Source organism: Toxotes jaculatrix, chromosome 8 (genome assembly GCF_017976425.1).
Source record: "Toxotes jaculatrix isolate fToxJac2 chromosome 8, fToxJac2.pri, whole genome shotgun sequence".
Taxonomy (NCBI): Eukaryota; Metazoa; Chordata; class Actinopteri; family Toxotidae; genus Toxotes; species Toxotes jaculatrix.
The window spans coordinates 4,072,401-4,099,138 of NC_054401.1; the positions used below are offsets into that span (position 1 = coordinate 4,072,401).

General features: G+C 42.6%; 1 protein-coding gene across 4 annotated transcripts in view; it reads left to right on the top strand.

Moving 5' to 3' along the window:
- Nucleotides 1-26,494, top strand: part of LOC121185714 (DNA-binding protein SATB1) — a 59,247-nt gene extending 32,753 nt beyond the window's left edge. For all 4 annotated transcript variants that reach the window (XM_041044078.1, XM_041044081.1, XM_041044080.1 and 1 more), the window contains 6 exons: nt 94-593; nt 3,247-3,459; nt 6,525-6,596; nt 7,144-7,299; nt 22,168-22,374; nt 24,387-26,494. In XM_041044078.1, the coding sequence (XP_040900012.1) occupies nt 94-593; nt 3,247-3,459; nt 6,525-6,596; nt 7,144-7,299; nt 22,168-22,374; nt 24,387-25,007 (1,769 nt within the window). In that variant the 3' untranslated portion in view covers nt 25,008-26,494. The remainder of the gene's footprint in view (nt 1-93; nt 594-3,246; nt 3,460-6,524; nt 6,597-7,143; nt 7,300-22,167; nt 22,375-24,386) is intronic.
- The last annotated feature ends 244 nt before the right edge of the window (nt 26,495-26,738 follow it).

A 26,738-nucleotide genomic window follows, 5' to 3' on the forward strand; every position in this document is an offset into this window, starting at 1 on the left:
TTGTGATGTTTAAGGAAGACCTGAAATCAAGAATTGACCCTGTCTTTTTTCCTGTCTCTGTCTCGTTTCTCATCTTTGTCACCTGTCCTCCAGCTGAGATGGATGGCCTGTCTGACCTCTCCCCACCTGGCTCCAACCACAACCACAATCACCTGGGCTTCTCGCAGCAGCAGCAGCCCATCCCGGGCAGCACAGCAGAGCAGACCCCCTCCTCACCGGTGCCGCCACTGCCTCACGCCCCGCCATCACACGGTGGCCAGACAGGAGGTCGGCAGCCGCAGCTCCCCGGTCTGCACCACCCGGGCCTGGTGTCCACGCCCATTAGTCCCCAGCTGGTCAACCAGCAGCTTGTGATGGCACAGATCCTCAACCAGCAGTATGCAGTGAACCGGCTGCTGGCGCAACAGTCCCTGTCGCAGCAGTACCTCAACCATCCACCTGTCAACCGCACTTCCCACAGCAAGCCCCTGGAGCCACAGGTGGCATCAAACACAGAGGTGTCCTCCGAGATTTACCAGTGGGTGAGGGACGAGTTGAAGCGGGCTGGCATCTCACAGGCCGTCTTTGCCCGTGTTGCATTCAACAGAACCCAGGTGAGGAGGGAAGACAGATGGGATACAATAAAGCGACTTCTGTAACAAAAAAAAAAAAGAGTAAAAAACTAAAATTATTGTCAGTACTAAAAATTGCCATCTCCGTTTTTATATCTTTATATCAGTTCGATTTTTAATTCCCCTTCATGCTCCTTTTGATGAAGAAGTTCTGGTTTGGCAGCAGTTTGAGAATGAGTGTTCAAGATTCAACCAAATTAGATCATAATTTGCAGGTCAATCGAACAGATGTTTGTCATGAACTTTGAAAAACCAACAATGGTAAATGCCGGAAGTATTTCATGTATGTTGGTGCTGGAATTGTATAATCATAGAAAGAATTTACTACATCCTTTCAGGTTGGTAGAAGATTTAATTTATTTTTTAATATAATTTAATTTTAATTTAATTTTTTATCTTTAATTTTATGTCCCAGTCTGACGCAGATATTCACAAGGTAATGAAACTTTTTAGTACAAACAGTACCTTTTAAAATCCCGTAAAAGGGGCACTTGAACTTCCTGGAAAACTACTGCTTCCTGGAAAACAGTGCGTGACACCATGCAGCAGCACCAAAGTTACAGGGTGTAACTAAAAAGTACATCCAAAAATGTCCTCTTAAATGTTTTAACAAGTCCACTTTTGAGATCAAACTGCCTGTCTCTCCATGACTAACACTGAAAGTGTGTCCCTCACTGTCAAAGATTCCACACCAACGTCCTGTTTCAAAAGGAAATACATCACATTAAGGAACACTCCAGAGGTGCTAAATTACTCCTCTGTACTTAAAGACAGCTGGCGGCCTGCCATCTGAAAGACCCAGGCTCGGTCATGGCGTGCGTTCTGTCTCTGCCAAAATCTGTGGTTTCACTTCATAGTCAGAGGCCTCACACACACATACCCACACGCACACACAGTGATAATGTCTTAAGATATACTGTGTGTATTAGAGGGGGGTTGGAAGGAGGTGACAGCAAACCTCATTACGACTCCATTCGCTTTGAAGTCGCTGTGCATGAAAATGGAAAAAAAAAAAAAAACCAGAAACTGATAAGGATCTATTAGAATTAGAACGTGCTGCAACTCCCCCTAAAAAATAAATGTGTGTGTGTGTGTGTGTGTTATGTGGTACAGTCAGGCAGTTGTGTTTGCGTGCAGATGGGCAAGCTCCCACACAAACAGAGTCTTATCTGTGGCTGATAGGAGGAATTAGCCCAGTGTGCCGTTGGAGAGTTTGCCTTTGGAGGATTATTTATTAGCCGTGTGTTTTTTCTGCAAGCCTGTGTTAATAAAAAAGAAAGGAGGGGGGGGTTAAATTCATGTGCTTCATGTGACAGCACATGAAGGTGCTGCTCTCAGTGTAGGAGGCGTTGGGGAGGAGCTGAGGTCGTTTTTTTGTTTGTTTGTTTTTTTGGGGGGTAATGAAACTGATTGACTGAAGAGATAGACAGGATGGGTTGATGGTGAAGAAAGATAAGCGTGCACACACTAAAGAATGCAGACACCGACAGACAGACACACAGTAAAAACATAAAAGAGATATGCCACTAATCTACCCTGTGAATATGTGTGTACATCAAATGCATAGTCTCCACCATAAAAAGCCTGACTATGTATCTGTTCGCACTTGTCTGGATACCTCAGACCTACCTATTTAAGCATGATACATATAGTTTCTTACATTTTAATAGACAGACAAACGACACCAAGCTGCATATTTGCAGCTTTACTCATTTCCCAAGAGGATTTGCATGCTCAAAAAAATAGATAAATAAAAATAAAATCATGAGCATGTTTTCTCCATCACCTTGTTTTATTACCAAATCACACCTATTGATGGTGAGAGAAGCAGAGCGATGGTTTGCACAGTGTGTGGCCAAGAGCTGATGAAAAGGCCCAATCACAAGTCTCTGATAATGGAGTCATCGCCGTCTCATAATGATGGAATTGAGCGCTATTGAAAAGTAAACAGAGGATACACTGATTGCCCGCCGTACAAGACTTTCGCATTTCAGGCGAGTAGCTGCGGCTCTTATCCAAAGCAACATACGGCTCCAAGAATATGTCCAAGATCTGCAAAATTACATCAGCCACGCGTAGTGAGTTCAGAGGCCACACAAAAGTTTCAATGAAGTAGTTTTGTCCTCCAATAATGATCACTGATGAAGTGCTCTGAACAGTTTTTTTATTTTTTATTTTTTTTACTTCAACACAAAGCGCTGTAGAGTCTTGAGGACTTTGAGGACGAGAGAACACAAAGTTTTCTTTGATTAAATGATTGTAGAACATTAATGATGGAAGGCTGAGAGTGACTGGCATAAAGAAAAGTAGGTACGCAGGAAAAGCCTGTGACTCCACCTGCCTCTGCAGAAACACTTTGTGGACTTAGTGGGTGTAAGACAGAGTCTTAGAGATCAGAGCCTTCATTTACACTCGCAGCTCTCTTTTGCTGTCTTTTTGAAGGATCCTGTAATGTGATTATTCTTCTTCCTGCTCATCTCTCTGACCCCCACCGCTCAACTTTTTCACTCTCTGAGAGCTCTGGTCTTTCTCTTCCCCAATTTTTTTTTTTTTCATTTTCTGTCATTCTCCCTCTACTGCACCATCACCTCCTCTCCATCTCACCAACTGTCTTTGGTTTCTCCCCCTCACGCAGGGCTTGCTGTCAGAGATCCTACGTAAGGAGGAAGACCCTAAAACAGCATCCCAGTCACTGCTGGTCAACCTGCGCGCCATGCAGAACTTCCTGCAACTGCCAGAGGCCGAGCGTGACCGCATCTATCAGGAGGAGAGAGAGCGCAGCCTGACAGCCGCCTCTGCCATGGGCTCTGCTCCACTCATCAGCACTCCACCCAGCCGACCTGTACAGGTACCAGATGTTTTATACCTCTCTGTGCTCCGTGGTTACTCTGCATTTACATCCAGATAACATTTAGTTATCTGGGATGTTGCTATGTAGGACGTAATTAGTAGACCTGAGTCTCACTTTTAGTTTTACTAACATTCCTTTGAGGCAGAGCTTGTTCATAGACAAGAGAATTGGAATACGCCTTAATGCACAACGATGTTTGTTCATAATATCATTAGAATATAAAAGGCAGCGGCTGAAGGCAGATTTATACTTCTACATCAAGGTTTTCTGGGGGTGCTGCTGCAGATGCCTACAGCACTGGAACTGAATTTATGGTTTGACCGATAAGTTGCTGCATCACCACTTCAACACCAGCTGAATGTGTCATGCAGTAAAAGACAGGTGTCTTTTGTGCACCTCAAGTAATTAAATTTACTTTTTTTTTTTGTTCTCATGTTTATTTCACCTGCTGTCCACACACATTTAGTTCCTTTTTTCCCACGTCTGTACCCCACTGGTACCCGACCCGCTGCTGGGAGACTCTGGCTCAGTGTACACCATAATCAACAGAGACTATCAGTGGCGGGAACATTACCCACCTGGGCCATTACATACGATTCAAGTTTGTCAGCTAGCTAACTTCTGCTGTGAAAAAAATGTGTTGTTGGCTCTGCTCAGGGGTTAATGAGATAATTCCTAAAGAACAAGTCTGCTTCAGAGAAATGTTAAACCAACAAGGTGTCTGTGAAGATTCTCAGTCCGCCAGGTCATGGTAAGAAAAGTTGAGTTGAGGGTAACTGAACTTGGCTGTAGATACTTGAAGATGTTTCACCTCTCATCCAACTCTTCAGAACTGAAAAAGCCTCTTCAGGCTTCTTAGTAGTTCGATTGTTGAAATTCAAACTGCTGAGAATCAAATGTAATAGACAATAAACAGCATCAGTGTATTCCTAGTTTTAGAAAAGTGACATAACAACATAGTCAATATATCCAGTACTGTGAACTGCAGAGCTGTCCATTTCAAGCTAAGGAAAATTCATACTGTACAAACACAGACACACTCGTTCTCTCATTAGCTCACTGTTTACGTGTGACAACAGCAAGTATGCAGACGAGCACCACCCTATCACAGTGTTTTGCTACACGCCTCACATTCCCTTGCATTGTATCAGGCTGCAACCTGACTGGAAGCATGTGGAATAAATAAACTCCAATTCATTCTGTCAACGTGCACACCAGAAAACATACTTTACATTCTCCCTGCATGTAAATGAGTTCTACATCATCCCCGCCCTCACCACACAGGTGAGAATGGTGCACAAATGATGGATAATTTTTTGTGCTAATTTTGACCTTTTACCATGCATTAGGCAGCATTAACAGCCCTCCCATTTCAAAAATAAAGCTCACTCAGTGATGACAAGCTCTGTAAAAGATCAAACATCATTTAGTCAGTCCCTCTTTCAAAACAACTGCATACCACAGCACAACTTTGTACCCTCACTGCAAATCTGTGTCCCTCATTTGAAAGGTATGTAGCAACTTTCTACCACTTAAGCCCATTTGAAGTGCGGTCAGCTGCATCTAGGAGGTGAGAGGGGTGGACAAAGGCCTCCTCTGTCCTGTCCTCAGCAAAGATTTGGCTTTTATTTAGGTGAGAAGGCCAGAAAGACAGAGGCAAAGGCCCACCCAACTCCAAAATGGACGCACCCCTGCAGTTGTTGTCCTTACAAAACTAAAAGGAAAGAGTGTCATTCAGAAGCAGCGGTGCTGAACTTAGCAGGGCCACTTTGCAGTTCACAGCTCATCTTCACAATCAGAGGTTGTGTTAGTGCATGACAGAGATTCAGAGTGGAATGTTCTTGTTAACAATCCAGGAGATCAGGTGACTTAGAGATCAACTTCCGTACAAAATAAATGTACAGAAGGCCTTTTAGCATATCTGAGACCAGCCTACAGATTTGAACAGATAGCTAACAAAACAAAACAGTTTTGAAGCTGAACAGTAAACAGTGCTACATGGCTTACAATCTGCAGCTATTTCAAACATGATCAAAAATTCAAAGCCTCTGGTTTGTGGTTTTTTTATTTTCACATCACTCAGAACACTGTTGGCACATAAGTACAATATCTTGAGGCCTAATATACTTCACCTGTATGACTAATCCATTAACATTTATCATGCAGACCTGTTCCTACACAAGGCAGTTCTCACACTCACTCCCACAAACACACACGTTTGCACACTCATACACCTGGCCATCTGCCAGCCTCTCCTATGGAGCAATGCGGTGTGAATTTAAGCACATAAATCAGCCAGGGTGGCAATTGAGCCAGAGACAGAGGAGGGTTTTTATTGGCCTCATAAAAACAGATGCAGAGGTATGTTTCTCTCACGTGTACTGATGGGTCGGCTCAACTCCCCCAAAGCCAGTTAGTGCACGTCCCGGCCTTAACAATTAGCTTGACATGGTAACCTACTGCTCAGACTGACAAGCCCACGTTGGGCTGTCGTAAAACAGGATGAAAAGCCCAGAAATGCTCTGACATTCCAGTTACACCACAAATTTTAGGATTATGTGATTGTTTTTGACACTTAGAGGGGGCCTGTATCAGGTGTCTAGACAAATACTTGAATATATATGTTTTTTGATCACAGGCTTGATCATGAGTAAGTAGCTGTTGGTGTTATTATGGTTTATTTGCATACCATGTACTTGTACTCATACCCAAGCCCGTCGACGTCTCCTTTGAAAAGGGCTCGTATGGAATGATTCATATGGTAATGGTTCTTGGGTAATGCTTTTATTAGGATACTTGTTAACTTGTCAAAGGATTTTTGTCAAGATGCAACAAGCCGTTGAATGAAGATGATTTGATTTGATTTGACTTGCATTTATTTTTTAATCACCAGCTTGAACATTAGAATAATAACATTTCATACAACACATCTAAGTGTTTTTAAGCAAAGTGATGCTGGTGCTATCCACGGGTGTAATCTACATGGGTGTGTAAAGATTCCCTTTACTTTTCCACGTGTGAACCTGAACAAATATGGTTGTGTTGTGTTCCCGACACTGCAGCCCCGGAGGGAAGACTGTAACAGCGTAAGGCCTGAGGACTGGAATCCCCGAATCCCCGTGGGCATTTCCCCTGTGAGCAAATAACTCCACCCCTTCACCACTCCACCACCACTCCACCACCGATCTGAACTCTCATAGTTTTGTTAACCATATACATTCTAGATCTTATCATCTTCCAGCATGTAACTCTGCGTGCTGTTTCAGTATTTGAAGTGCAAGGCTAATATTTACATTTTTATCAGTTTTCATTTGAAATCTGGTCAAAGACACATATATAAAATAGTAATGACACACTCTGACGAAGCTTTATATTTTAATTACATCTGATGTTGATAACTAGACTTTGGTTGAATAGTGTTTTTGTTTGTGTGTGGCTAAGCCTACTTTGGTATCAGGATGTCTGGAAAAATAAAGAGAAATCTTGTTGCTCAGTTACACAACATGTACACATATGCAGTGTTTAGTATTCCAGCTGTCACACGTGACGGGTAAAGTAAAGTGATCCAGTTGTTGCACACAACCAAATCATCGCATACAAAGGAGAATTCAGTTTCTGACAAAGTGAGAAAATATTCAGAATTTATGTTTATTGTTTTCTTCATTTTCACTCTTCTAACAGGTGAAACCATCGCCTCTGCCTAGTGAGTGGAACGGCAAAACAGAGAGCTGCATCCTCAACATCAACTCCACCATCTACGATGAGATCCAGCAGGAGATGAAGAGAGCCAAAGTTTCCCAGGCTCTGTTTGCTAAGGTGGCCGCCTCCAAGAGCCAGGTACCCAGACACACAAAAAATACCTCTGTTAAAAAAAAAAAAAAGAAAGGAGAAAGGTCTGCTGCAAAGCCAAAGTCATGATGCAACGATACCGGCTGTATAAAAACCTTTCAGCTTTTCAGTCAGAAAAACCCAATTGACCATTTTAGTTCAAGGTCCTGCTACATGCACCATGAAAAGAGAGTTCTATCTTTTTTCATCACTGAAGTTTAAAAAATCATGAACCATGGTCTTTATTCAGCATCCAAAATCTCATCTAATCTTGACCTGAGGAGCATTTAGTGCACTTGATGTATTGCTACATGCACTGACACACATCATTCTATACAAAAAACATTGAAAAGATGAAAAAAATTTCAATAATAAATGTACATTGCATCATACATTCATACAGTTAAAGGAAAAGAAGTCGAAATCTGTCCAAGATGAAACAGAACTTGCCTCAGTGCATCACTGCGGTGATTTATCGACATAATGACACATGTCTTCTTTATTGTGGGTTTGGAGTTTAGCAGTCGACACTGTTTCAACACCAAACAAACCTGTTTATATTAGCTCCGCTCACTAAGGCAATGGGGGCCCCTGTTATCCTCTCCCAGAGAGCAGAAAGCTCACACAATACAAGCCTGTGTGTGTTGGAAACAGGGGAAAAAAGAGAAAACACACCACCAGTTTAACTCTTTATTAAAAGCAATTTAAAAATGTAGCACTAAGGAGTTATTATTAAAGGTTTTCATGTGTCTGTCAGAGGCAGAGTTGGGAAGATTTCCACAATTGTGCTTGATGAAGAAGATGGGGGGGGAAATAGATCACCAAGGGCGGAATAATCTGGAAATATCTGCAAAGGCTTTATTTTTTTCTTGCTGATTAGGATGATTATACCCTCAGATAGCTTTGTTTTACCAAATTGCAGTTTGATGCACAAACCACTGTTTTTGTTAAGGAGTTCAAAGACTCCTTGGAAGGATGGAGAAAGAGAAAGGGGGAGAGTGAGGCGGTCGCAGTATTAACTCGAACATGTCTCTTCTCAAATGAAGGCTTGTCTGGGAACAGGTTTTCCACCGTGCCTTCTCCACCTCCCTCCCATCTTTCTGTCTTGCCCCTCTACCTCTCTCGTTCCCTCGATTTCTGCCTCTCTTTCACGTTCCATTCATGGCAGGCGGGTGTGAATGTGAATTGAGCAGCAGATAAGAAGTGTGCTAATTATGCCTGTGAAAGGGGGCCTGGGAGAGCACTTATCTCTGGCTCCATCTCGTAATGGGCGCTCCCCGGGCAGCTGGTCTCCCCCCTTACTACCCAGCCGGCATTGCCACATCTACCAGCGCTGCCAGGCCAGCGGCTGCTCCTCCCCATCAGGACCCCTGAACCCTGAAAATCAGAGTCTAGCACCCAGTTTTCAGTTGCTCTTTCCTCAGAAATCTTCTAAAATCCAGCTCTGGCCTATTTTCTTTTTTATTTAAAGTGGGACAAGACTGCAGTTTTACTTATTCAGTTTTATGCTGTGGCCAGAGAATTCTATAGTGTTTTTTTAATTTACTCCCCGTTATTCACACTGAGATGGGTGGAAATGTCTGTTTCTTCAGTGTTGTGTTGTTTGCCCCTTACATACATAGAAGCCATAGAATTTCTGTGTTTGTTGACAGCAATAGAACTGAAATGATTTGTCAAATAATTGATTGGTTGATTGACAGAAAGTTAATTGGAAGCTCTTTTTCTAATTAGTTAATCGCTTGAGTCACTTTTCAAACAAAAATTCTAGTCCCAGCTTCTTAAATGTGAGTATTAGCCGCTTTTATTTTTTTTCGTTGTAAACTGGATACGTTTGGATTTTGGACTGTTTGTCAAACAAAACGAGCAGTTTGAAAATGTCACTTTGGGCTCCGACAAACTGCGATTGCCATTTTTCACAGTGTTTGCACTTTTTATTGACAAATCAATTAAATGAGAAAATAAGTGGCAGAGTCAATAATGAAAATAATTATTAGTTGCAGAGCTAGAAGCTGCACAGGTTTCAGGAAGGTAAAAATAGAGAGATACAGATCCACTGTATATTGCTGCTCAGGTTAGCTACTAAATTCTGCGTATTCACTTATTCTGAAAGACACTGTTGGTGCTGGCACTAAAGAAATGATCACTTCATATGACTAGAGAACTTCTGTCAGTGAAAGGAAATTTTTGCTTGGAGTGCGTAGCACATCAGTGTTAATTGTTCATGAGCTCATTATAGTTTGAATCTATCTGTGAGGAAGAATAGCAAAAGGTATATTTAAATGAAATGTTCAACATTGTTAGGAAAGCTCAGGTCCATGGAGGGCTGCAGCCTTGCAGGAAGAAAATAACCACTATCCAAGCCTTGGGTAGAGCACCATGCCAGCAGAGCCTGCTGGTACTGAGCTTGAGAGTTCAGCGTGTATGTGGTTGGTGATGAGGATGGAGGATGGGCTGGACTGGCAGGATGCCCATATGGGGTCCGGGAAAATAATTGTGGGGGGAGGGTGGGGAAGAGGCCTCATCACGGAGGCTGGCGCTGTCCTGTCAGCTTGGTGTGCAGTGCAACCTCTGCCTCTTCAGCTCAGCTTAGGATTTCCCAGCATGCTTACGCAAGCACAGGATCAGGTGATCGGGATCCGTTGGTGTCCGTCCCGTATGTGTGTGCGTGCATCGCGTAGTCTTTCTCCTTGTATTTAACATTTGTGTATAGCGTATTTGCCTCATTCACAGAGAGACAGCTTAGAAAGCTGATGGAGAACTGAGAGGAGAGAAACAAGAGAGATGTGGAGTTGAAGGAGGTCACCGGCAGCAGTGGTCCCCTGGGGTAGAAAAGAAGCAAACAGGAGTTAACTGATTGCTGTATGCTCCACTGAGTGTATACTTAGGTGTGTGTGTATACACTATATATAGATGTGTGTTTGTGTGTGTTCTTTTCTGTGCATCAAATATGGGTTTATGTGCAGGCACATTTGAATGTGTGTGTGTTTGTGTCTGCTGGTGCGTATGTATGTTTGAGGGGGTCCTGGAACGTAGCCATCCTGTCCTCTCTTAGGGCTCGTAACCACAGCGGGCCTCTGCCAGCCTTTAACTGCCCCACCTCCTACCCCCACCCCCCATCCCTCCTCTCACATAGTCAATGTTGCATTTCAATCACACTTTTACTGCCACATATTCAGAGTAGTAACTATAGAGTGGTGACTCTAACCCAAGCCATATTACTCTATCAGATTAATGGTCGCCATTCATTTCAAGTCTGAGCATACGTATTTTTTTAAGTAATCCGTGCAGCCATTCTGATTTATTAGTACACACATTACATTTACTCTTTGATAAAATCAGAATCATTATTCATGCTCCATTCCTCAATGATTCAAACTGATCGAACGCTCCAAGAATTCTCCATCTCCATTTAGCTTCAGGAGATGTCAGACTTGGAGAAAACAACTGCATGCTACTGGTCTGGATCCAGCTATGTCACTGCCAGAAGTAGCTATATTCGCCAAACGGCCCATTTCATTTTAGCCTGCAGAGGTGCAGGCTATGATCTGGATAGCCTAGAGTTGATGTCAACATTATTAACTGGCTCAGTAGGACTAGAGTGCTATCTAGCAAGCTAGTGTGCCTTCTTCTCATTCGCGTTAATAGGGGAGGCTTGCTGTGTTGGCTAGCCTGGCAGAGAGGGCGGCTAATGTTCAGCTGAGCGATGGGAGGTTAGCTGAGGATGGGGTGGAGCGGCTCGGGGGCATTCCTTTGACACAACTTTTATGTCTAAACATCCCCGACACTTCCTGAGAGGAATTGCGCAACGGATGGAATCAGAGTCCCTGCTGTCATAAAACAAGCACCCTGGGAGCCCTGCGCACCACGGGGCTCAAAGCCCTCCGACTCCTCAATGACCAGTAGAGTACAGAACGCAGTCACTGCCACCAACGCCGCCCTCCCTCCCCATGTCTCTTTCTCTCTCTGTCTCTCTCTCACTCGCTCATTCTCCCCTGGAAGAGGCTACGCTAATTAGCCAGGCTCTAATGAGACAGAATGGCACTGATCTGGTCCGCCGCTGCGCCACCGGGGGGGCCAGGCAGGGGGGCTGGTGCAGTAGGGGAGAGCGGAGGGGGGGGGAGTTGGTGTATGCCATCTGTCACCCTGCACCCGCCTGGCACGGCAATCCCTGGAGTGGAGGGTGTGGGGGGTGGTGATGGTGGAGGGGGGTGGGGGGTGGAGTGAGTGCCTCGTTGGTCTGGAGAGGTGGGGGAGTGGGTGGAGGTGGGCGGGTGCGGGTGGGGACACTGATATGAGTAGGAAGGGAGGGTGACAGAATAACTGGAACCGTTTCCTTCATGTCTCGAAAATGAATAATTTCCTGTTAGGAGTGGAATCTGGTTCGTGGTCGTACATGTTTCTTAGGGGCTTGAACGCTTTTCTTAGTTTTGATCTCAGATATTTAGCACATGACCCACCCAGCCATACCAAATCAACAGCACACACACACACAAACACACAGAACACACACATATTGCCTGTATCACTCTGCTCCATCCAATGGCTGCTTAACAAGAGGGGCAGATGGCTGACCTTTTGGGTGTCTGTTTCTAGATTGTGACCGTTCAGAGGTCTGTTTCTGAGGAGCCACTTGGGGTCAGTAGGTTAGAAGTCGTGTTTTGCATGAAGAGTTGTGCACAAATGGTGTTAAACGACATCCTGGGACGGTAAAACTGATACAGTGAAGGTGTTATCAGACGCTTTTGAACGAGCTGGAGCTGTGTGTTCAGCTGCGCGGTGAAATTTTGCACCACTTCTCATAAGTTTCAGTTTCTGTGCTATGGCAGGGTGGGCATTTTTTTGTTTGTGGACTCACAGTTCACCACACCACTCTCTCCCTCAAATTAGGCAGATCAGAGCAAGCATATCACAACCCCTTGGGATCTAAAAGGGCCGTGACTGTTTATTAATTGATTTATTTATTTATCTCCTGTGCCTGCTTGGTTATTAGGTTGCCATGGGAAACAGGCTAGGCCAGATCCTCTCTATTATTAAAGACACAATTTCTTGAACTGGAGACCCAGCTGTCTGAATAATTAATTTAGCGAATGAATTATCTTGCAAACAGTTAAGTCTTCCCCTCCCTCTGAAATGAGCCCTTCTCTTATTGTTTAATGGACAGTGGAATTCCCACCAGCCTGCTTTCTCTCCACTGCCTGTTTCATCGAACCCTCCTCCTCTTAGCAGGAGTCTCACTGAGCATGCCCAGAGCACTTTGTGTCTCTCCTGCCATCTCTCTCACTTACGCCTTACATGCCACCTCTCACCCTATCTGTCTCCAATTGCAGAACTCACTCTCTCGTCTTCGCCTACCTCCTACCCTGCAGTCCAAACTAGGATTCTGCCCTGACTGCCAGGACTCCAAATTATCTCTTTGCCATCACCTCAAGTGCATTATTACGTGACAAATCTTTTCTGCTGCGGAGCAGGTGTTTACTAGTTAACTGAGCTAGCACTTCTTGAATAGGTCACTAGCCGCGTCTCAGTGAATTGGTCCCTGAACCAGTCTGTATTCTTCTAGCAGTGTGCCTAACCTAGTAGTCCTTGCATTTTGCTGGCTTGTTAGCAGATGGTACCCTTGTCCCAGTGACAGGCAGAGTATTTTGCTAGTGCCTTCTTTCCTACAAATGTTAGCTAGCTAACCCTCTCCCACTGTCTCCACTTCTCCTGACAGACCACACAGGGCTTGTTCTGAGGCCCATTCTCGCTAATCTGATCAGGCAGGCAAATACGCCGGGAAAAGCGCTTTAATGATCCCCCTAATTACCTCAAGTCAATACCAACTGTATTATTAGACTCGGGGAAAATATTCCATTAGGGTGCCCCCCGTGGGAGTCCCCCCTGTGCGCGCTGATGTCACGCGCTGCGCGCCCCCTACGCTTGTAATTAATTTTATTTACACACGCAGGAATGCACAAGGTCGCACCTGCAGCCCGGAGCCGCCCGACTCGGCCCGCCTAATCAGATCTGTCATAATTACCATTCTGCATGCTTCTGACACACGCCGGGAAATATTTCAATTTAACTACAGCCACTAGCTCCGGCAGATGCAGTCGGAGAGAGAGAGAGTGTGAGTGTGTCTGTGTGAGTGTGTGTGCATACAGGAGTGTGTGTGAGTGAGGGGGAATTGCATGGGGAGATATTAGGACCTATCCAAGTGCTCATGCTGGTGCTTGTGTGCACTTGGTTTGCTAGCATTATTTGCTCTCCCACTGTCTTTCACAATCCTCTCCTCTCTGCCCTTATCTCTCTCTCTGTAAGGAGGACTGCCTCTCCATCCACATCACTCTGACTCTATCATATTCTTTAGTCACTATTTATACAATATACTGCATAAACTGAGCTTGAAGAAGGGCACATAAGCTGCCTTTTTACCCATGTACAGAGAGACATTTGAGATTTCATGTTTACTTTGTTGCCACTTAGGTAAATATTCAAGTTAGTTCAAGATAAATTTCCAAGTTGAACAAGACACACAGCCATAGCACAGAATAAACTGCCGCATATGAAGACTTTTATTTCAAAACTTTTTTGGGCGGTTGAAAATTTGTTCGGTTTCATTAGTATCTGAAGCAAACTTGTAGGCCAATTAAGAACACTTATTTAGCTGACATAGACAATTTGCAGGTTCTCCGCTATTTCAATCTCTAATTCAATAAGATCAGTCGTGATTTATCAGCTTAATTATGCTTTGATATTAGCAATTAAACCCCAGCTTTGAATTAAATCTCAATCAAGCCCTTATAATTGATGGAATCAGACTCCACGTAGGTGCTTTCTGTGTTTGTAATGTTGCTGCCGTTGTTGTTTATCTCTAGTTCATCTTCAGTGTGTTTGTTGTCTTCTGTGCATTCATCCTCCATCTGCCTCAGCAGTATCGAAAGAAAAGATTATAAACAAGAGGTAAATTTGTGGTGGGAGAACAGTGTTTGAACACCGTGTGTAGCTGTGCAGACGGTGCTGTACCCAAATATCAGCCCACCACCAGGCTAAACTAGATTATGGTGCAATTTCAACAATACTAATATTTGATACAAAGAGGCATATGTACTGTAGCATCACCAGTGACTCGATTTTCAGCCATTTTGTACACATACGCAATCTCAAGTGCTTTACCGGACAAAGACAGCAAATTTTCACAAATATCTAATATCAATTGATATTTAAAGCAATTTTTTTTTACCTTTCCATGAGATAAAATATGTTGCTCACAAATGTGTTTTTTAGTACTGTGTCTGTGACAGTACTGTGTCTGTGACAGTGTAGATATGTAAATTAGACATGTTCTCATGTCTCTTAATTACTGAACCCAGCAGAAGTGTGGTTGCACTGAGGAATTCCCAGGTTGCATTACTGTTGCTGTGTTGTTTGCATTTGTGTGAGAAGAAGAACTTTGCTGAAAATGAAAAAAAAAAAAAATGTAACCACACAGATGTTTAATGTGCTCCATTTTAGATGGACTGGTCATTTGCCTTTGGTTATTCTTTATGCTCCATCTGCCTCTGTTTGGTTGCTCAGAAATTCCCTGCACTCTTTATTGGTTCGCGAGGCCATGACGTAAACTGCCACACAGAACTGGTTGGTATTGTTTCTGGGAGCAAGTGCTGACACAGAGAGGGCCATTTCCTGCACAGTCATGCCTCGCCTCCACAATGTGTGTCGTGTTAGCTGTCAATCTGTTATTGTTGTCAGCTTGCTTATTGTATCTGCAGAGGTCGCGACCCCTCTTCAGAAAACGTTCACTGTTTGGCTAAGACTTCTCCATGTCGCGGCTCGAATAGAGATTAATTGTTTGGCATGTATAATTCAGACTGGCAAATTTCTCTCCTAAAGCTCAGCCACTGATATCCTCACAAAAGAGGATAGTGACACAATCTGGCAACAACAATCTGGAAAGCATCCACTCTGACAAGACATCAGAGTCATATCAACATGATTTAATAATAAAAAAGGCAAGTTTCAAATGATTTAGATGACTCAGTTTTTAATCCTCCGAACCTTTCCTTAAGAGAGGAGCAGCTTCGTGATTTGTACATACAAGAGCTAGAAATTTCATCATCCATTTCTGTGGTCACAAATCCAACCATCCGTAGGGCCTATCTGTCATTTCAAAAAGATGTCCGTTTGATCCATCTGTTTTGTAGTCTGCCTCCTTGGAAATGCTCAGGACCAGCGTGTGAATTGGAATCATATGGTGAGGTTATGAAAAATGATGCAGAAGTAAATAAAAATGTCGCTAACAATAAATTCGACTCTTTGATCACCATATGGTGAACAGCCTTAGATACAGTGCACAACAAAGTGGAATATTTTTAGAAAAATGTTCATTTCCTTTATCTGTAACTAATTCATTTGTCTTCATGGCCATGTGAAATATTTAATGTCTTCATTCCATCTGTTGTGTTGCGTGTTCTCTTCCGTTGTTGATGTCCAGGCTTGTTTTTGATGGTGGAAATGGTTTGAGAGGTGAGCTTTTTGCTGCGGGGTCACTAGTTTGAATCTGCAGAATTGATGGAAATGAGTAAAGGTTTGTTTTTTGTTTTTTCTACAGCACCGAGTCGTTTCGGAGGCTCTGTAGCATTGACACGATCCTCCTCAAAAACGTAAGCCTCTGTCAGGACATGGAGTCCATGTAGACACCGTATTTTAAGTACAATGTGGAGCATGTTGATAAAAGGTTCAGTAATCTTCTTTTCAGTAACGCTAGGTAAATTAGTATTTTGTTGTCTAGCAAAACCATTTCCATTGCTAACCATCTCCTCACTGTGCTCCTAAGTGAATGAAAGAATGCAAACCTGATTACTTAGGTATTTAATGAATGCACAGTTCAGTAATCTTTCCTGTGCCGAGACAAATTTGCGTTTTAGGGTCTCACCAGGAGTCATTTCTAGTGTAAACCTCACCGTGATCATTCGTATCACATAGTGAATGAAAGAATATAAACACGATTACTTTGGATATATAATGTATGCGCAGCTTAACCTTACACATTCATGTGTTGTTGCGGTGGTGCTACAATAATCAATGGTTTTAATTCTGCATTGCACCATAAAATAATTCCTTTCCCCTGAAGCACGGATGCTCGGACCACCAGAACACCTCCGCAGAGGAGCATAAATTTGGATTAATGTTCGTTAATAGTCTCCGTAGACTTTTTGGGGAGTTTGGGCCTTTGCTCACCTGACCCATTATCTGCACCAAGACAACTGAATAAAGACACTAACAGACAAATAAACACGACTTTGTGGTGTAATGGATGGTTTATTAGCAGTGTACAATGTGTTTTTCACTTTTGTTTTGTTTTGTTGTTTTGGACATCATTGCCATCGTTCCAATTGCCAGTGCAGTTCAATTAGGCCGCTGACCCCATTTCCATTGCCCTATCTTCCTTACAGTATGCCAAAGACAATTTGTACAGTCACTCATAGCTGTTGTGTTTGCATATAAAGACTTATGCTCCCCCCCCAAAAAAAATCTGGCCCTGAATTGTGCAGTCAATTATTGCTTATTGTTGCGGGAGAATCGCATATGCCCGAGCATCAGGAACATTTCAAGACTCCACCGTCGTCAGCAGATGGGCGTCCACCATGGCGTAATGTATTTACAACGCAGCACACGTTTCCTTGTGGGGTGAATGTGCACGTGCAGCCGCTGGTTTGGCTTGCCCAGGGAGGAGAAACAGGTTAGAACATTCCGTGTTATCGGCTGCATTTATCTGCATAGTGTTGTCTGCCAGTGCTGGGCCTCTGCCAGGTTCAAGGAGGAGGAAAGACAATAATGCATTGTCTCCCCTCTACTTTTAGTTCTTTCCCTTGTTCAGACAGAGGAGAGGTTTGTCTGGTTGCCCCCGAATCAGCTCTGTCTTCCAAGCAGTCAGCCACAACAATGGCCACAATCATTTCTTCATCTGGGATTTTTTTTTCTTTTCATTTTGTCATGTGTCATGTTGGCTTTTTTTTTTTTTTCTTATCCAAATGATACTCAGTATACTTGCGTAGTCTGTGTCTGGGGTTGAAAATGAGCCATTATTTTTGGTCACGCAGTAACCCGAGGAAGGAGGGGGAAAAAAAAACTCAAATGGCAAATTGATGGACATCTGTTGGCTTATTTTATTTATTTATTTTTGCGGTGGCCGAGGTCAGCCTGATGGGGCTGATAACAAGCAAATGAGATTAGAGAGAAGGTGTTGGCCAGGCCGTGTGACAGACCTCTGTGTCTGTCTGTGTCTTTCTGTCAGTCTGTCTACTGTCCCTGTCTCACAGCAAGGCCAGTTGTTCATTAGTGTTTCTCTGAGCTTCCATGTTGGGGGTGTGCGCCGCGGTAGTTTGGTGGTGAATGGGTGAATGGGTGGGTGAGTTGGGCGGTGAATACCATGCTGTTCTCTGACAGAGCAGGCCTATGCTCTCATTGGCAGCTTGTGACTGCAGCACTCACATACACGGTGTACCGCATTGCATAGCTGGATGAATCCTGCACATGAATTCAACTATTGTGTTGTGAGGAAAATATTTTTATCAGAACACCCGGCTGCTATTTATACCAGGACCATACAATGGCCTGCTGAAGAGTTTATTACCCTTTTAATTTGGCACCTTATGACCCCAGAGCCCCACGAGCCTCTGGTCAGATCTGCTTCTGCTGTACAACAAGAAAAGGCTGGTGGTTCTTGATTGCTAGTCCTGTTGTTTGAAACTAATTAATAATTAAGCAACGATGACCTAGAGGCAGCAGATTATTGTGCAATATTGTCGCAGGTGTGTGCCAACATGGCAAGATAATCCTATGCCTGTCGGTACTTATTGCTTCGATGAAAGTGTTTGCAGCATCTGTGGGTTCAACTGAGAGCATCAAAATAAACTGGCTCTTCAGTAATCTAGGTTGGAAAAATGCATTGGTTTCCTTCAGCAGGTCTAAAAGCTTATCTGCGTTCGTATCTGGTCTAAATGCCCTTAAATGTGTAGCAAATGTGATTTCCACCCCAGCCTCACCAAGTTTCTTGAGCAGTGTCATGAGGATGTCATGCTGTGTTCTGCCAAATAAACAACACTGTCATGTAGAAATATGCTTTATGAAAAAGCACTTGATAGTGACTGTTATCGTCAAACATCATTACTAATGTCATCTCTGTTATACTTGCAGGCCTATTAGGAGCTGTAGAATATCTTTTTTATAGAACATTTCTAAACTAAACAAGTCAGCTCACCTTAAAAAGCAGCTAACCTCTAAGTATTTTAAGAAACTTTTTGTTTGCCATAGTGCTCTAAATTAGTGTTACATGATTCTGATTATAAATTGTTCTCTTTATTTTCACAATTAATTGATTTGTTGCTTCATTAAAGAATTTAGAAAAAAAAAAGCTTTAAACTGTTTGTTTGGGAGGGTTGCGTCAAATCTTTAATGACTCTTGTTCCTTTTGTGTTTAAAGACGCTTTGAAGAAAAGCATCTGCTAAAATAATTTAATATAATGTCAAATGTAAGGCTCCATTGTTCAGACAATTAAATGTCAAAAAAAATGGTTAAAAGAAAAACAAGCCCTGGGATCAGACTGGGTCATGACCTATACGGCTGGACTACGTTGTCAGCTTATCTGACATTGTTTACTGGAAGTAGCTTCCGTTTTGTTTTTTCGTCGTTGTGTAGAGTTGGTTAATATGAGGTGTGAGACTTAACCATACAGTCTAAGTGCTACTATCTTTTTAAAAAAGTCCATTATATCAGTTTCTACTGTTTCTAATAGGACTATAATAATCCTCGCAGTCAGTCACAGTCGTGCCGCTGCAGCGTTTTGCAGTCGCAAATGTTAAACTGTAACATGAGAAAATTTCTTGACTGGACACGAGTTGTTGTGAAACACGACGAGTGTGTACTGTAGTCTGTGTTGGCCAGCAACTAGGCCTGTTCTGAACTACCTGTTCTATTTATTTATAGAGAGCCCTTAATGATCTTCAACAAAACACAGAGTACACTGGATTGAAGAGCCCTAGATTTTTGTTTTCTGGACCGTGTTGGAACACTTTAGCAGCAGGGGCAGCAAGTTCCATGATCCAATCAAGAGCGGTTGGTGCTTGTCAGCTGCGGTGGAGAGGCTCAACAAATTACATTAAACAATAAAGGGGAAAACAGATTTGCAACAGTATGGTAATATAACCAGAGTGCGGGAATGTTGAACATAAAATCTTGTTGATTTAGTCATTTTTAGGAAAGAATACTGATATATAAGTAAGTTTTATATCAAATGAATTCCGTGCTGCGTTAAGTTTTGGAAGAAACAAGTTTTATTCGTTGACTGCATCCCAGTTTTTTTTTTCTTTTCAAGTTTACTAGCAACAATAGAGTGAAAGTGCTAACTTCTCTCACTGTCTCTCTTTCTGTTTCTCACCATCTCTGTCTCTCTCACCTCTCTCTCCCACCTCTCTCTCCCCCCGCTGTCTCTGGCTGCCCTGTGGAAGCAATGCAATTAGACAAACACAAACAAAGCTCTTGAAACTGCCATGGAAAATGCTGACTGTCCACTGTCCACATTGCTGGCCAGGAGCAGCGCGAACTGCTGTTTGACATACATCACATAAAAAACAAAAAAGTTCTTCTATAAAAGCTAAATATCAGCTCAGAAACTGTAGAAAAGTAAAAAGCCACACAAATGAACATTCACACTTGTGAACTAATAAACTCTCTGTACTTTATTTCATCACATGGACTTCCTGGCATTGAAATGGAGTTCACGTCGTGCCTTTGTTTGATTGGCTCTGCTACTTTGGGTTTAATCCTGCTGGTTTGGGGAGTGTTTGAGTTGGATTACTCCATCGTTGGGCCGGGGTACTGTTTCCCTGGCTTTGACAAGATGATGTGTGGTGGTTTGTGTGCGTCTGTTTGTGTGTTTGTGTTTTGTTGGGTGTGTGTGCGTGCGTGTGTGTGTTCTCCCGCACTACCGAATCAGCTGAAACCACAGACAGCCCAACTGGAGCGCCGTCCAAATCCCTCTGCATGCAAATTAAAAACGCAACAATAAACGTGGCAAAGGAACAAGGTGGGCACGCAAGCTTGCTAGCTTTATGGCCCCCTCTTCCCGCTCTCCTCCCCTTCTCTTCTGCTTCTTTTTGACGCTGCGTTTCCTCCGCGCCGGTTGCACTCCCCAGCCGTCCCTCCTTCTTCATCTACTCTTGTCCCTTTACAGCTCTGTTGTAGCTTCACTACAGCTTCATCCCGCCTCGTCCCCCACTCCTCTTCGCTCTCCCACACAGCTCTACAGTGCGTTATTTCCCTTCATTATTACTCACAGACACACACACACACACACACTGGCCTGCTGAGGTTTGGTTCGTCACGTCTGAGCCTGGGTGTGACCGCGTCACTCAGCTCCTGCAGAGCCCTTCTGCCTGTGCAGTCGTGAATCCTCAGTTTGTCACCATGCTCAATGAACAAACACAAACACACACGATGGAATGACTGTAACAGTGAGAAGTTTCTGTTTACTTTATTTATTCCATAACATCTAACGCTGCCTCTGTAGTCCTGTCATCTCCAACCTGATCCCAGTCCTGATCTCAATCAGAAACCTAAGTCCAAGTCCTGACTCCAATAAAATGTTTAAAACAGATAAAAGTGCTCACAGTACAGTTTGAATCTAGACTCAAATTGTGCGGTTGATTTTTAAAAATGATCTGTCCATCAACTAATAAATTTAATCAACTAATTTCATTTGCTATCTCAGTATCAGTCAAGTTTAAACTCTGTTGCTCACATCTTAATATTGTTATAAATATCTTCTCATATTGATATATGACTGTATCAAAGAAATGCGAAACCACATTTAAAATGATCGAAGTGATGCATGCAGTGAACGGTGCGCCATTGTTATGCATCACGTTAGAAACAACTTTTCAAAACAAAAACTCTAAACAGCAACTTCCCACTGAAAGAATGTTTTTTAACTTAGTTTGCAGCTTTTGCAAAACATAAACAATAAACAATATATAAAACTACAAATGAAATACATGAGTTCTGCCTTTTGTCCTGCACTGTCAGTAATGTGTCAGTCTCATACTGAATCTTTCATTCGTCAAGGTCATTCTCATTGTGCTCACATGCACGTGTATTAATCAAATAAAGCTTTTCAGATTCTAGTTTTCCTGCACTCTTCCTCAGCTCTGTCTTTCATGGCCCTCTGCTGGAGTGTTTCAAACATGGGAGTCGCTTGCTTCCTCCCAAGGGTGCTTCTCAAAATGCGAGTGTGTGTTTCTCGTCACGTTAAATTGTTCCTTCCTGCTGTGCTGCTTGACCTTGGCTAATTCACATCTTCATCTTCAGCTGTGGCAGAAAAACACACTAACTTGCAGGTGCAAGCTATTGTGAACTACTGGGGTGTTCTGTGTGTGTGTGTAGTTTTAGTTTTTATTTTCATTCATTTTAGCACTGGGAAGTATTTTTGCAAAACAATGTTTTTCATTCATTTTAATTACTTAAATCAATGGTGAAATGGTGTCACTGGATCTTTTTTCATCACAGTTACTTTGATGCTTCCCCAAGAAGCAACTTTTTTATGTTACTTATATCTATTTTAACTCCAGAAGAATCAGGATTTTAAAATGGCAGGTAAACTACTATAAGACCGGTTGATTGTATGAACCAGTTCCTTTACTCTTTGGTCTAAAATTAGTTTTAACACTTTAAAAAGATCTAAGCAGCAGTCCACTGTGAAACAATTCATAATACATTCTTTTGACCTGTGCACATATTTGAACCATGCTTTACTGACCAGCTCGCTTTCTTTCTCTCTCTCTCTCTGCTTTTTCCCTTTGTCTCTCTCCCTCTGTCTCCCTCTCTCATCCTTCCTGCAGGGCTGGCTCTGTGAGCTGCTTCGCTGGAAGGAGGACCCGTCTCCCGAGAACCGGACGCTCTGGGAGAACCTCTCCATGATCCGACGCTTCCTCAGCCTCTCGCAGGCCGAACGTGACGCCATCTACGAGCAGGAGAGCAGCACCGGGCAGCAGCACCACAACGAGCGGCCGTCGCACTTGATGCATGTTTCCGCTGACCAGCTACAGGTGAGCAAGGCAGCATGTGTCCTGACAGGGTGCCTTTGAGCTGCAGCTAGCTCATGCAGACACACTAAACATGTGTATGTGTGTGTGTGTGTGCGTCTTTCATTAAAATGCACAGATTTTCTGATATGTTGATAACAAAACATAAAAACATGACAAAACAGGAATAAACATATACGTAAATATATGTGCTGTGTGCTTAGAAATTTAAGTTTATAAAATTAATTATTTTTCACACATTTTTCATAAATGTGGGTCATTTATTTAACAGAAACTGCAACTTTTTTGATAGTTGGTAAATTGTATAGGCTTTTTTTTCTTGTCTTATGTGACAGTAAACTGAATTTAGTTGGTTTTTGTGCTGTTGGACAGACAAAACAAGCAATTTAAAGATGTCAGCTGTGGATTAAGGAAATTCTGATCAGCATTTTTCACTATTTTCTGACATTTTATAAAACAAATAATGAATTGATCATGCGTGAAAGTAATCAGTGGATAAACTGATAAGGAAAATGGTAGTTGCAACCCAAATTCATGTAAACAGAGTTCACGTGAGACACGGAAACAGACACACTCTCTGGATGCTGTGCATATTTTCCTACTTTTTCTAAAGTGCTGCACCAAAAACAAAACAAAAAAAGCAGAAAACATAATTCATCCCCCTTTTATTTAATCTTAACTAATTTTCCAAGAATTTGTAATAAACAACACTTAGGAATTTTTATGAACTCTCGTTAATTAGGAACACAACAACACTTAAAAGTTCCTACTTTTCAGCGAAAGCTGTAACGATATCATTAGCCTGAACTTATTTAACAAAGCTGCTTTATAAGAGACATCTGGCAGATGAATAGAAAATAACACACAGGCTCGCTTAGTGGTCGAAATATCTTAATGAAGTACAATAATACTTCTATTAAAAGTCTGAGCCACAGCTGAGTGGCTGATTAGTTATTTGGTTACTTGGAGACCAGGCCAGTGTTTCACAAAAGCTGCCATTTACTAGATATAAATAAGGTAATAGGATTTCTTTTACAAATCAATTTCAGCAGCAGATATGGAATGAGGGAATTTTGTGCATACTTTGCATGCAAGCAGAAATGGTCACAGATTGGTAAAATAGGATTATTCCTGATTTAATGGTGCAGTTTTACACTGTCCATAAGAGACTAGTGTTTTTAAATATTTTGTTCCCGTCCCTCACTAACACGATACATTAGCCAAATTAGCTCACATTTTCTCAACAAGAACTATCATAGCTCAGTATATTGGTACTGTAAAATCACATCTTTGGGTGCATTTATGCAGCTGGCAAGCAGAGTCCCTGCAAAGTGCTGTTTTGCAAACTTCATTATGAAACACCTATTCTACAGTGTCTGACTCAGAAATGAAAATAAAAGAGCACCCATTTTGCGGGGTCAATAGGGACCACGAGTTGCCCACTCACTCCCTCTCCAACCACACAATGAGACATTTTACGAGTAATGTGTCATGTGTTTACACTAACGGGATTCTGACGGCAGAGTGAAAGCCATCGATAGCATTCTCACACTGCGGCAAATCAGCCAGACCATCGCAACGTGAATTGTGCACAGGGAGCTTGTTTATCACTGCCTGGCAATAGAGTCTGATAAGCAGCAGAGGCTATAATAGAGAGGCCAGTTTCCCTGTGAATTCCCACTGTGTGTAGGGCTGATTGTGTCTTTCGAGTTCATGTGTGTGTGTGTGTGTGTGTCTGCTAGTGTGATGCTGATGCCTCTACCCCACAATGAGAGACACAATCTCCCACTTCCAAAAAAGGAAAAAAAATCATATCTGCAGAACTGATTACATTCAATGAGATATTACATGGAAAATTCCTTCAACCAAGTGCCTGTTCTATACACAGCGGGCCCATTTTTCCTCACAACTCAATTGATTTTAATGAAAGGCCTTATTAAGGCGCCGATAAGTGTTCACTGATAACATCCCCGTCTCCTCTCTCTTCCCCTTTTTTTTTTTTTTTCCCACTGCAGGTTCAGCCGCCCCAGTCACAGCAGCAGCACCAGCCCTCTCTGTCCATCCAGCACCCCTCCCAACCCCTTTTGTCCCAGCAGCCTCTGCAGCAACAGCAGTCCACCGCCGGCCCCCGATTGCCGCCACGCCAGCCCTCCACCGCCTCTCCGGCCGAGACAGAGGACGAGGGCAGCCGCGGAGGGAACATCAAGTCCCGCACCGGTGGAGGGAAGATCTCCCTGGAGGCTCTGGGCATCCTGCAGAGCTTCATCCAGGACGTGGGCCTGTACCCCGATGAGGAGGCCATCCACACCCTGTCGGCTCAGCTGGACCTGCCCAAGCTCACCATCATCAAGTTCTTCCAGAACCAGCGCTTCTATGTCAGTCACCCAGCCAAGGCGCCCAAGGAGCCCAGTAACAACAACAACAGCACCGCAGCCACCACCAACACCAACAGCAGCAGCAGCAGCAGCCCGGCCTTCGAGGAGGATCTGACGGACTTCAGGGAGGGCGGAGAGCTGCTGAAGGAGCTGGACGAGAGCACGCAGACCAACAACACCATCTTCTCCATCAAGATCGAAGAGCAGCTGGGCCGAGGCGCCGAGGCCCACTCAGAGTCAGAGCACGAGGCCAAGGAGTAGGACTCTCCACGTCTTGAACATGCGCCGAGAGTTTTCCTGTGCACACGCAGACTGATGACTGTGCTAAATGTAACGCTCTGGCCGACACAGAACCACCGCACTGCTAATAAAGAAAAGTAGTGTTTTTAATCAGTACAGCGTACGGACTGTATGAGCAGTGTTTATATATATATATATACTGTATCAGTTGCAGACTGACAGGCTATGTGAAGTGAGTGTTCACACACTGGAAAGCCCATTTCAGACTCAAGTACTACTTTTTGGATTTTGTAAAACTTGTATTATTCACTGTAAAGACTGATGCATCATTTAAATAATCTGCACAAAAAATTATTCTAAGTATGTTGCCGTGGATATTTGCTGACTGCACTCTATGTCTGTTGTTTTACACTGACTTACTTTATCTTTTTGAGCTACTGATTATATTTAAAAAGAAAAAAAAAGTCCCCCTGGAGTTTGCTAGGACTTTGATAGGTGTTTACGTATGTGATGTTTAACTGGATTTTTAAAAAACAAAAAACAAAATAGCAAATGAAATCGAGGACCAAGTGGTTGACAAGGCCTTAATCATGAGGTATCAAGTCTGGAGCCTGCTGGCAGATTAGTTATTCTTTTAAAAAGCGCGTAAAGTGATTATGGGTCACTCAAAACTCTGGAACGTGATCACCGAGCCCAGGTGCATCTCCAAGAATAGCTCAGTCTTTACATATTATTTGTTAGGGAGGAAATATAAATATATATATATATATACATATATTGTAACTGTAAAAACAATACAGTCTTAAAGAAACTATGCCAACAAATGCCTTGTACTATACGGCACTGCCGATGTTAGATTATTTTGCAAAACCTTTGTCACTGTAACTTTCTGAATTGCCACACAGTTAGAAATGTGAATTACACCATGTTTATGTTGTCCGATTATTTATTTGCAGTTCATGCAGTGTTTCTGATGTAATTACTTTTTTAAAAAGTTTATGTTACGTAGCGCTTTTTTAAATTCCACCGATCTTTTTTCTATTTATAAATGTAATTTTGATGGGCAGTAAAAACAAAAAGTGTCTTAAACGTTTTAAATGGAGAAATGTGCTTTAAAGGTTGCCTATAAAAAAGTGCTGTATGTCAAGCAACTCATGCTACAAGCTTCACGATTAATGTTGTATGCAATTTTTACTATCATGCAAATAAGCTTAGGTAAAATGACTAACCTATAGAACACCTTAGAAAGAAAAACATATGCAATCTGTGTGAAAATCGATGTCTGCGATGTGTCTTCCTTTGGTTAACAATCCAATTCAAAAAGCTATTCCTGTATAAATATTCTGTATAAAAGTGTTTCTTTTTTATGAGTTTATTTCAATGAGAACACCAGTTATTTTGTTACGACTGACTGTTTTATAAGTGTTTCTCGGTTCCTTTCTTCAGAAATGTTCTAACTAGAAGTGGTTATTGATTGTTAATTACACAATTAAACTGTTTGTATTGTACCACAGATTTCTTGGCATTAACTTGACCAGACTCTTTTGACACCAGAGAGGTTTTTTTTTTTTTTTTCTCCTCCTCTGGAAACAAAAGATGAAACAATGTGAATTGTTTTGAAACCTACTGCTGAGATATCAACTCCAGCCACTGACTCATTCAGCTGCAGTCACACGGTATTTGTAATAACTGTAAATATCACATCTTATGAATCATTGATTGTTTATTATTGTAAATATATTTGAAGTTTGT